General features: G+C 59.9%; 1 protein-coding gene across 1 annotated transcript in view; it reads right to left on the bottom strand.

Annotated features, from left to right (window-relative positions):
* Positions 1-7,315, bottom strand: part of TACC1 (transforming acidic coiled-coil containing protein 1) — a 28,644-nt gene extending 21,329 nt beyond the window's left edge. Inside the window, exon 1 of the mRNA XM_088068213.1 lies at positions 7,233-7,315. Within this exon, the coding sequence (XP_087924339.1) occupies positions 7,233-7,300 (68 nt within the window). The 5' untranslated portion in view covers positions 7,301-7,315. The remainder of the gene's footprint in view (positions 1-7,232) is intronic.
* Positions 7,316-12,396: the final 5,081 nt, after the last annotated feature.

The raw sequence follows: 12,396 nt of genomic DNA, 5'->3' as shown, positions 1-12,396 counted from the left end.
TGACTTACATCCTTCCGTGGCAGCAAGTTTATTTATTTATTAAACTATTATTGTTTAAAAATAACAGCCAGCAGTTTCCACAGAAAACAACCTTGCTGGACTGCCTCGGGAACTTTCCCTCAGGAACTTCTCCCCTAACGAGGGCTCCCACTCCCAAATTCATCACCTCCCACACATTTGCTCGAGACAGGAGGATAACATTACTGACCCCTGCACCGGCAGCGCTGTGAGCAGTGTGCAGGCCTCTGGCAGCAGATCTGTCACGGCACTGCCATTGCTGACTGGGGACACTCGGCAGCTCCCTGGAGCCCTGACTGCTTTATCCCGATCCCAGAGACAGGTCCCAGGGATGACCTCGGGAACTGCAGACATCCTGCCGGGAAACAAACCTGGCCCCTTGCAGAGCAGAGCTGCTGGCCCGCCCCCGAGCACACCAAGAGCTCCCCCGGCAGACTGAGCCCAGGGCTTGGTGCTTCCCTGGGAATCATCAGCCAGCTCTGGGAGCTGGGAATGCCTCTGCATGGCCAGAGAGGCCCCTGGGCCAGAGCAGACCCATCCATCTGGTCTGGCTGCCTCTGTCACCAGCCCCTGGCAGAAGCTTCAAAGGGCTCATTCTTCACCGTTGAGCATCTCAAATAACCTCCCTGCAGGGATCCTTTCTCCCAAGCTTCCCTCTCTTGGTGTCCTGATTATGTGTGTCCCTCTTGTGTGTTTTTACTGCCCATCCTCTTGAAAACAAAATCTCTTTTCTGCAATACTTCTAAACTTCTCCAAAGATTTCTCTGGGTGAACCAAAGCTGAGGTGCTGCCATTTCCCAGTGCAGGAGAAGCACCTGGGCCCCAGGGAACCACACACCATCCCCAGTCCCCAGACCCTGGGGACAAGGGACCCTGCACATCCCCCTGCTGCTGTGCAGAGGACACCCAGCAAGAGGGGACTGCGTGACTGTTACTGAAGCTTAGCCAAAACCCGTGAGTCTGAAGCAAAAGCAGAAGCTCAGCCCCCTGTTGCCCATGGCTGCCGTGAGCAGAGCACAGCCCACTTCCCTGTTTCAAAGCGGCAGAGATGATTTCTGCAGATGAATTTTACATCTCCAGCATGAGCAGCGCTGCAGCAACGTGAGGCAGCCTGACCTCATCCTCCTCCTCCTCCTGCTCCCGCTTCCCCTTCCCAGCTCCCAGGGAACCCCAGGAGCAGCAGGAGCGACGGCATCGCCGTGCTGTGAGCAGCTGAGCAGCTCTGCCAGGGAAAGCTTTCCTTTTCCCTCACGGGGGAAGGAAAGGCAGCAGGAGCGGCAGCAGCAGCAGCGGCTGAGGGTGGCAGGCTGACTCCTACAGCTCCACTCGCTGGCTGAGGGAACTGGGACACACGAGTGCAGGAAATGCTCGGGAACTGTCCTTGTGCAGGCTGCACACACACACACACACACACACACAGAGACAAACACACACACACACAGAGAAAAACACACACACACAGAGACAAACACACACACACACACAGAGACAAACACACACACACACAGAGAAAAACACACACACACACAGAGACAAACACACACACACACAGAGACAAACACACACACACACAGAGACAAACACACACACACACAGAGATAAACACACACACACACAGAGAAAAACACACACACACAGAGACACACACACACAAACACAGAGATAAACACACACACACAGAGAAAAACACACACACACACACACAGAGACAAACACACACACACACAGACAAACACACACACACACACAGAGACACACACACACACACAGAGACACACACAGACAGAGACAAACACACACACACAGAGACAAACACACACACACACAGAGAAAAACACACACACACAGAGAAAAACACACACACACAGAGACACACACACACACACACACAGAGACACACACACACACACACACACACACACACAGAGACAAACACACATACACACAGAGAAAAACACACACACACACACAGAGACACACACACACACAGACAAACACACACACACACAGAGACAAACACACACACATACACACACACACACACACACACAGAGACAAACACACACACACACAGACATAAACACACACACACACAGACACACACACACACAGAGACAAACACACACACACACACACACACACAACCCCTCACACACACACTACACCCAGCCAGGTCCCCCCACTCCCACCCCCCGGGAAGGAGCCGGCAGCAGCAGGATCAGCAGGACTGAACCTCGCTGCCCGCTGAGCTTTGCCTTGGGGCTGGGGCAGGAGGATCCCAGAGCTGTGCAGGGGCAGAGCCCGCTGCCTCCACTTGCTGTTCCTGATGAGCAATTAAGAAAAAGCCTCGAGTGGCATTTTCCAGCTTGGCACCTGACCCAGCCTGGCAGCAGCACCGGCTGCAAATCACCGCCGAGGAGATAACCTGACTTGGGCAGTCACACCGGAGGCTCTGCCTGCCGAACGCTGCCTGGCACAGTCAGCAAACGCATCTCTGCAGAGCAGGGAGGATGCTGAGCTGTTTAAAAACACCTGGCAGCAGTTTCCATGCACACAGTGAGATGCAGCCCACACAGGCAGCAGCTGGACTGGCTGTCCTTGGCACCGCTGTCACCTCCTCCCTGCTGCCGCAGGACTCACCATGCACACACCACAGCTCAGGGACAGGGGATCTACAGCTCCTGGATGTCTCTGGCACCGGCTGTGCTGAGCTACCCAGGAACGCCAGCCACGGTTCACACACTGCCTGCACCTTCCAGGAGGGGGAGAGCAGCGGCCCCTGCTGCACAGAGGACAGTTCCAAATATTCCGAATATTTTGGAGCTAGAAAAGCCCTGTCATCACAGAAGCTGCAAAAAGAAGCAAAACCTTGCTTAGCTTTTCATGTTTATCCTTGCAGGAAGCCAGCTGCATCCAGGGATAACAGCTCTCATCCAGATGGACCTTCCCCTCACACTGGGGATGAACTTCCTTCGAGCCGTCTGCCTGACCCCCAAAACACAGCGTGCACAATTCCTGTCGGTGTATCCACACCTTGGTCCCCAGGAAGGGCGCAGGGAATAACGCTGTGGAGCGGGTATCACACCTGTGGCGTTTGGAGCTGCAGTGCCCCAGGCCAGAGGAAGGCGTGTGCCTGGAATTTCCCTTCTCAGCCCTTTCCTCAGGCAGGAGAACGTCTATTTCTGGCTGCAAAGCTTTTCTGGGCACGGCACAGCAGCGAGTGCTGACATTTCCAGCTCAGAAACAGATCTTTTGTGGAATTTCTTTCTCTTCTCCACTCCTGCCCCTCTGCTCCTCTGCAGTGGGGGCTTTGCTCCCTCGCCAGGACCAGGGTCTGGCTCCCTGAAGACAATTCCAGGATGGGGCACAAGGACAGCAGGGGAAGGTGATGACAACCCAGAGATCAGCACATGGAAAAGACATGAATCCACATTTCATTCTGTGTAAATCTCCCCCACAGTTTGTAATGAGCACTTTATCCAAATAGCATTTATCTTCTCCAGAAAAGGAGGTCCATGTTTCAGGAGCATTTCTCTGTTGCTGTGTTTTATTCCAGCCTATTCTATCGATCAGGGATCAGCATCCCCTGCGTGTGGCAGCACCTGCAGCATCCCAGAGCATCCCAGAGTATCCCAGAGCATCCCAGAGCATCCCAGAGTATCCCAGAGCATCCCGGAGTATCCCGGAGCATCCCAGAGCATCCCAGAGTATCCCAGAGTATCCCAGAGTATCCCAGAGCATCCCAGAGTATCCCAGAGCATCCCAGAGCATCCCAGAGTATCCCAGAGCATCCCGGAGTATCCCGGAGTATCCCAGAGCATCCCAGAGCATCCCAGAGTATCCCAGAGCATCCCAGAGTATCCCAGAGCATCCCAGAGCATCCCAGAGCATCCCAGAGCATCCCAGAGTATCCCCCAGGTATGACAGCTGCACAGAGCATCTCCTGGACTCAGCAGCATCCCTGGGAGCCCAGCGGGCTCGGGCAGACACTGCTCTCACTAGAGGGATCCTCAGGGTGGGTTCCTGAGGGTTCCTGAGGGAACCCCAGGGCTCCCCAGGGTTCCCCAGGGTGAGTTCCCAAGGGTTCCCCAGGGTTCCCCAGGGTGGGTTCCCGAGGGTTCCCCAGGGTTCCCCAGGGTGGGTTCCCGAGGGTTCCCCAGGGCTCCCCAGGGTGGGTTCCCAAGGGTTCCCGAGGGTTCCTGAGGGCTCTCCAGGGTGGGTTCCCGAGCCTGCCAGGCTCTCCAGGGCTGGGGTTGTGCAGGTGCCCGCAGGCTGGCAGTGCCCCAGTGTGCAGGGCTGCTTTTGCTTCTCCTGACCTTGGCAGAACCTCAGCCTGGACACCTCTGGGCACAGCCCAGACTGGGGAGAACAACACTGAACGCCCTGGAGCTCAAGGCAGACAAAACCCTCCCATCTCGGGCTTTGCCAGCTGCCCACCAGAGCCCAGCAGGAGCCAGGGCATCACCCGCTGCTCCAGAGCTCCAAAGCTGTGCCCAGCTTGGGACAGCGCTGCTGAGCAGCTCAGCTCCCCCAGGACCCTTCACGGCCCGGGATGTGACAGTTCCCATCGCCACACATTCCATCAAAACAGCTCTACAGAAATAGAAATAAAGGACACAACTGTCACACACGAGCCTGGACACCAGCAGCCAGCCCAAGGCTCCAGCTGCCTTTCCCCACCAGACTGCCAGCAAATGGATAAATACAGACATTCGTGGCTGCACTGAAAAGGACCGACGGGATAATGAATGCTCTGCTATTTCTGCATTTTAAAAATGCCAACCACAGCTTAATCTCACTGATGCACTCGTGTGGTTCGAGCTCATTTCAAAGGGAACAGGCTCCAGCCCCATTTCCACACTGATGCTGGATGAACACAAGCAGCTGCCTTCATCATGCAGCTTATTGACTCCCCCTTCAACTCCATTTGCTAAAAATATCTGTGCTATGTGGCAGGAATGCTTTTATCAGGTGTTTGTCAGGCCTCAGATCCCTGAGCTTACTCCAGACTCCGTCATTTTGGGAAATGCAGGCAGCCCCTTAACCCATAACCTGGGGGACCAGCAGGAATGGGGACAGCAAAGAGTGAGGACAACAGCCAGGACAGGAACAGGGGACCAGGGAGACGATAAAAGGTTGGAGGAGCAAAACAAAGTTTGCTCAAGGTGGAGCAAACAGGTGGGAAGGAGAAACATTTGAGGCCAGCAGGGCAGAAAGAAGCAGCTCCAGCCACGCAGGGAACCCTGGAATGGGTTTTCCACCTGAGAGCACCTCTAATGTCTGGGTAGGTGATGGCTGCAGGGAAATGAAGGCGGGACCGAGCAGTTACAAGGGCAGAACGCACTTGTTTTCCTTGTCTGAGCCCACTGCTTGCAAACAAACAGCCTTACAGGGTCCCCCAATTAAAGAAAATTTGTCTGTTCTCAACAATGTTTTGGTTGACTTACAGACTGTTTATAGCTATTTCCACGTTTCCATTTGATCCCAGCCAGCGTCTCCCCTTCAGTTCCGAGCAGGCGGCAGGGAGCAGCTCCCCCAGCTGTCCCCAGCTGTCCCCAGCTGTCCCCAGCCCGCAGACCCCCAGCAGCCCCCACCTCACCCCAGCCCGGCATCGGCAGCGCCGGCCCCCACCCACAGCTCAGGGCTGGGGGCTCAGAGCTCCCCCAGCTCCCCCCGGGCTGGGCTGGGAGCTCTGGTGTGCCGAGACCAGGGTGGGATGTTCAGCTCCCGTGGGTGGGGAGCGAAGCGTGCTCGGTGTAGGAGGGGACAGGAGAAAAGGGAAAGGAACTTTCTCCCCGCAAACGGAATTTCACTCTCCGGTTTCCCCGTTCACCGCAGCGAGCCCGGACCAGTCCCACGCGTGGGAAGGGGCTGGGGCGGGGGCTGGGGGGGAACCGGACCCACCCCGGACCGCGACCCCCCCTCCCCTACACACTCACCGGCGCGGCGGGGCTGGGGGGTCCCGGGGGTCCCGGGGGTCCCGGGGGTCCCGGAGATCCCGGGGGTCCTGGGGGTCCCGGGGGTCCCGGGGGTCCCGGAGATCCCGGGGGTCCCGGGGGTCCCGGGGGTCCCGGAGATCCCGGGGGTCCCGGGGGTCCCGGAGATCCCGGCGGTCCCGGGGATCCCGGGGGTCCTGGGGGTCCCGGGGGTCCCGGGGGTCCCGGCTCTGGGCCGTCCCCATGGCCGGGCTTGCTGTCGCCTCTCCGCCGGTGCCGGCGCCTCCCTCCCCCGCAGGCGGGCGGGGGCCCGGGGACGCTGGGGGGGCCCGGGGACGCTGGGGGGGCTCGGCCGGGCTGGGGGGGCCCGGAGCGCCCGCTCGGAACCCCCGGACCCTCCTGGCGGGGCAGAACCGCGGCTCCGGACAGAGCCCCGGCAGATGCGGGGCATGGGCGGGGGCTGGCACGGGGCAGGCGATCGGTCTGACCGGGAGTCACAGATCCACGGAACCGCTGAGCTTGGAAAAAGCCCTCGGAAACCACCGAGTCCAACATTAACGCGGCACTGCCGAGGCTGCCGCTGACCCCCGTCCCCAGGTGCCACATCTCCACGAGTTAAATCCTCCACGAGTTAAATCCTCCACGAGTTAAATCCTCCACGAGTGGAGAGTTCACCACTGCCCCGGACAGCCTGTGCCAGGGCGGGACAGCTCTTTGGACGAAGAAATTTCCCCTGTTAGCCAAGCTAAGCCTGCTCATTTACCAGCACAGCCCCTCATACTGCACATTCCACGAGAAACTGGGGTCTGAGCCCCTTGTCTAGAGCGCCTGTTCTCTGTCAAGAAGCCCTGCTAAAGGGCAGGTGTCATTTCTCCCCTGAGAACAGCCTCTTTCCGAACCCTGCCTTGCCGGGGAAGCCCCGATGTCAGGAGCGGCCAGACCCCTTCACGGGAGGGAGGTTTAAGGTCGCACTTTAAAAGCTCGGAGGTGACCCTGCTAAGGAAACGTCCTGGTTAGAGTCCTTTTAATTAAAGTGCCTGAGTATCCATTTCTGACAACACTTCGAGCTTTTTACTTTGGAGAAATTGAAAACTGCAAGATTAATCTGTTTTCTTTCCTGTCAATCGGGGTGTTCTGGCTCCGGTTGCAGAGTTTTTTGGCAAGAAAAGTATCAATGCCCTTGAAAGCTCTCACCTTCCTAAAAGAAAAACCCAAAATAAAACCTCAAAAAAGCCAACTAAATTTTCCTTTGATGAAAAAATGTCCTGCCAGGCTCACCTGCACTCCTGCCTGTGACTGTGGGCAGCATCTCTGAGCCACGCACACCCACGGGGACCCTTCTGCATCCACCGGGGGTCCCACAGCGGCCCCGAGCACCCCAGAGCCCTGAAATGCCCCTGGGAGGAGCGAGCGGTACCTCTGCTGCCGGAGGCTGCGGTCGGCTCGGTCACCGGGACTGAGTCAGGTGAGAGCCATGTGGGATGTGGCCTGGGGCCCTGGCTGCTGCAGGAGGCCAAAGAATCCCTGGCAGCGATGCAGGCAGGGCTGGGCAGCGCCCTGCACCCTGCTCTGCAGCCCTGGCACCTCTGGTGACACCTGTCCTGGGGTGCTGCAGCCTCCTGGCACTGCACCACGGCCACGGGGGGAAAGGAAAAGCCACCAGGAAATGGCTCTGAGCATGGCCCAGGGAAAGGTCTGCTCCAAATCCACACCACAGCCTGACAGCTCCCACTGGATCTGCTCCAGCTCTTCTGCCTTCCCCTGCTGAGCACGGCTGGGGAAACTGGCCATGCCAGAGCAGAATTCCAGGGGGTCTCAGGCTGGAGCCAGAAGCCCCGGGCCCTGATGGATTGTGGCAGCAAGTGAAGAAGGTAAGGAGATGACTTTTGGGTTCCCAGGCCCTAGGTGCAGACCTTGGGGTGGGTTTTGGACTGCTCGGGGTTCCTGCAGCATTATCAAGGCCAAACACTTGTATGATGTGCCTGCCTGCTGTTACTGTCTGCCTCCCCACCCTGCAGCCGAGGAAAGCTCTGCCTCTGCACATCCCTGCTGGTGGAATGGGGCTGGAGTGAGCTCTAGGAATGGATGTGCAGTCCCCTGATGATGCCCAGCATCCTTCTGTGGAGGCAGCGTTCCCAGGAGCCAGGCTCTGGCATGGGCAGAACTCCCAGGGCTTGGCCCTTCCATTCCTGTGCCTTTGCTTTCAAAGGAATTTCCTCTAGCCATTTCCGAGCATCTGGAAATGCTGCCCTGCCTGGCTGGGCAAAGCTGGGACACACACATCTCCACCTGTTGGAGCGGAGCTGCCAGGACCTGCCTGCACTCCAGGCTGGGATGCTGGATCCAGGCTTCAGCAGCTCATCCCAAGAATCTGCTTCCATGAGGCTTTGCTGAGCCGAGGACCTCGGCGGGTGGAATTCAGCATTTCCTATGAAAGTCCATCCTGTCGGAGCAGGGATCTAAACTGAAGGGGTGAATCTGACCAGGAGCCAAGGCTCCAGCACACACACACATTAGAAACCAGCTGAAAAAAATCTGGACAGGCCCACGGAAGCCAGGCTAGCTGGGGACAGGCAGCAGGGGACACGCCAGCACTGTGGCTCCGTGCTCGGCGATTTTGGCCGCAGTCCCCACCCTCCTTGGCAGGGTCCCACCCTGTGAGGAGTAAACACACACAGATTGCTGGGAAACTGCTGGCTTGCCAGGCAGCCACTGGAGGGAAAGTCAGCAGGGGGAAGGCACCAAAATTAAATCACAGTGATGTAGCACACTAGCAGAGAAAACCAGCTCCCAACCCCAAGAACCCGGAGGGCACACGGTGACATCCTTCACCACAATCCCCAGAGTTCCCTCAACCTGACAAACTGGCAAAAGAAAACTGATCAAGCTTTTCCCAGTCCCTCAGGACAACAGGAAGGATCGGTGTCACCATCTGTGAGCTACGGCCTCGACTTTAGAGCAGTGCCAAGTGCTGTTCAGACCCCCAGCAGTCCCAGAGCAGCCCCCAGACCCACTTGGGGGTCTGGGGGTGAGCAGAGCCGCATGAGAGACTTTGCTACCCGGCTGTGCCAGGTGCCACAGACCCTGCCCGGGAAGCTGTGTGCTGTAGGCGGGCTGGCCGGGCACACAGGGCTGGTGGCACACAGCAGCCAGATGTGCCCCAGCTGTGAGGTCCTCCTGTGCCGGCAGAACTCAGCTCAGGTGGGGCTCCTGCAGCCCCGGCTCGTCCAGAGCCCCGAGGAGCGCTGGAGCTGGCCGGCGGGACGATTGTGGTCTGATGGTAATAATTATCCTTGTGTTAATTCCACGGAAATTTCCATGGGAAAGAGGCGGCCAATCCCTCCTGCTGCCCGGGGCAGAGGTTTGCAGAGGTTTGCAGAGGTTTGCAGAGACTGTGACTAAGAGCCCGCTCTGTCACATGATGGTGTTTAAATGTCCCCTTGGAGCCTCCCAATGGCACCAGTTCCAAACCTGTCCGGAGCTGGCACCATCAGACTGCAAGGTGTACCCGGGAGTACCTGAACATCCCGGGAGTACCTGAACATCCCAGGAGTACCTGAAGATCCCAGGAGTACCTGAACATCCCGGGAGTACCTGAACATCCCGGGAGTACCTGAACATCCCGTGAGTACCTGAACACTCTGGGAGTACCTGAACATCCCGTGAGTACCTGAACACTCTGGGAGTACCTGAACATCCCAGGAGTACCTGAACACCCGGGAGTACCTGAACACCTCGGGAGTACCTGAACATCCCGGCAGTACCTGAACACCCCGGGAGTACCTGAACACTCTGGGAGTACCTGAACATCCCGGGAGTACCTGAACATCCCGGCAGTACCTGAACACCCCGGGAGTACCTGAACACTCTGGGAGTACCTGAACATCCCAGGAGTACCTGAACATCCCGGGAGTACCTGAACATCCCAGGAGTACCTGAACATCCCGGGAGTACCTGAACACCCCGGGAGTACCTGAACACCTCGGGAGCACCTGAACACCTCGGGAGTACCTGAACACCCCGGGAGTACCTGAACACCTCGGGAGTACCTGAACACCTCGGCTCTGCACACCGGTGCTGGCAGAGCAGCAGCGCCTCGGAGGGACAGCGCTGTGTCCACCTGCGCTTGTCCAGAGCTCTGGAGGCATCTCCCGGTGCCGAGGGAGGGCAGGAGGCGTGGAGCAGCGTGCCAGCAGCACACATCATCCCGTCTGCCTCCGGGAACTCCTCCTTAGCAACCCGAACAGAGCCACGACAGGATCGCATCCCGGCCAGCCCTGGGGCTCTGCAGGAGAGCCCGCAGTGACCGCTCGGCCCGGCAGGTGCCGGTGCCCTGCTCTGCCCGGATGGTGAGATCGAGCTCCCTGGCAGGGCAAGGCGGAGGGAGGTCGTGCTGTTCAAAGGTGTTTTCCAAGCTCTGCGCCTTGGGCAGCCGAGGAGCCCTCGGTCCCTGCTCTCCTCCTCCCTCCAGCCTGATGTAGGCAAGTTCTGGGGGAGGTCCCAGCCCTCGGCTCCCTTCTCCTTCCTACCTTTGCAGCTGCAGACTGGTCCCAGGCTCCGTCACTCTCTGCTACCTGTCCCGGGGCTCCTTCGAAAGCCACTTGCCACTTCCCAGCTGTCTGGGAAGGAGCGGGGAGGAAGGAAGGGGATGGACGGGGTGGGGAGGGCCGGGCGGCGCGGGTGGCTCTGCACCCTGGAGCCGGGGGGGAAAGAAGGAGGATGTTTTGTAATATTTGGCCAGCGCCTCCACGGGCGGAGAGAGGCCAGCAGCGGGCAGGGGGTGACCCGTCCCCCCTCGCGGGTGAACGCCCGCATCTCGTGGCGGCTCCTGCCGGGGCCCCGCTGCTGTCATGCCGTAAAAATGTGCTCTGGACTGGAATTTGGCAGGCTAGCCCCTGACGGGGAGGGAACCTCTCGGCTTACAGAGGGAGTGCGAGCTGCGGCCCTGGGGCTGCAGGGAGAGGTGACAGGGAGCTGCTCCTGAGCTGTGCGAGGCTGGGGAAGGAGGGCCAGGAGCAGTGGATGTGCCCGCGGATTGATGCCCAGGGATGCCGCTTTGCCCCGGCCGCCTCGTGCGAGATGTGACAGGGACAGACAGAGCCACGGAGCTCCCCAGAGCAGCTGGGCAGGAGGCGGCAGCGCCCGGAGCACAGGCTACCAGCCCTGGGGCAGTGAGGACACATTTTGGAGCTGTGAGGGTCCGAAGGTTTTGTTCTGAGCCTCACCCCACAGGCGGGCACTGATGTATTGAGGTATCGCTCTGCTGAGCATCTCCGCATGCCGCAGCCTGTCGGCCCCACTCAGCTCCCGCCCCCGCTTGGGGCAGGTCCCCCCTTGGCCCGGAGCCCTGGGGCCATCACCCCCCGTTTGCCTGAGCACAAACTTCAGCCCGGCCCCCGAGCGTCCCTCCGGGCGGGACTCGGCCCACGCCGTGCACACGGAAATCGGCTCAAGCCATTCCCTTTAATCCCCCGTCCTCACCCCGAAGGGTTCGTGCCAGCCTGGTGCAGGCTGCGAGCGTGGTCTGGCAGGGACCCCGGCCCCCCCCGCTCCCCCCCGACCCCTCCAGACCCCTCCCGCTCCCCCCGCTCCCCCCGCTCCCCCCCGCTCCCCCCGACCCCCCCCGACCCCTCCAGACCCCTCCCGCTCCCCCCCCCTCCCCCCCCGGCTCCCCCCACCCCTCCAGACCCCTCCCGCTCCCCCCGCTCCCCCGGCCCTCGCCCGCTCCTGCAGAGGGAGCGCAAGGAACGGGAATGAGCCACGGGCTCCGCGCAGCCATTTCGTCCTCGGGAAGCGGCAGCTCTCCAAAGAGAAGAGAAAACTCGGCTTAGGCGGGGAACTTCCCCATGCAAACAAAAAACCAGTGCCGACTGTTCCCGGAGTGCCCGGCCAGACCCCGGCCCGTGCCCCGTGCCCTTCCCAAACACCCAGCACGGCATCCGTGCAGGGGGATAAAGCAGATCTCTTCATTCCCACCTCCCGCAAAAAGCAGGAGGGCAGCGTTTGGAACGAACACCTCCCATGGACGAGCAGGGTGGGGAGTGGCAGCCCAGGAGCCCCCGTTACTTCTGCCTTTTCTGGGTTTCTCCCTGTCTGCTCACCCTTCCCATCCGTCCCTTTCCCTACCCAGAGGGGCAGAGGATCCGTCCTCTTTGTGTCCCACCCACCCACTGTGGGTTCCAGCGCTCACACTCAGCCGGGCTTGGCTCTGCCTGCTGCCAGCCCCGCTCACAGCCTGTCCCAGGGCCCCAGAGCCCGTGTGCTCCCCAGAGCCCGTGTGCTCCCCAGGGCCCGTGTGCTCCCCAGAGCCCGTGTGCTCCCCAGAGCCCGTGTGCTCCCCAGAGCCCCAGAGCCCCTGTGCTCCCCAGAGCCCCTGTGCTCCCCAGGGCCCGTGTGCTCCCCAGAGCCCGTGTGCTCCCCAGGGCCCGTGTGCTCCCCAGAG

The sequence above is a fragment of the Pseudopodoces humilis genome, chromosome 30, assembly GCF_049639895.1.
Source record: "Pseudopodoces humilis isolate 2021_Gansu_Grassland_sample_001 chromosome 30, ASM4963989v1, whole genome shotgun sequence".
In the NCBI taxonomy this organism is placed as follows: domain Eukaryota; kingdom Metazoa; phylum Chordata; class Aves; order Passeriformes; family Paridae; genus Pseudopodoces; species Pseudopodoces humilis.
The sequence above is the reverse complement of the archived record's forward strand: the minus strand, read 5'-3'. Positions and strand labels throughout refer to the sequence as shown.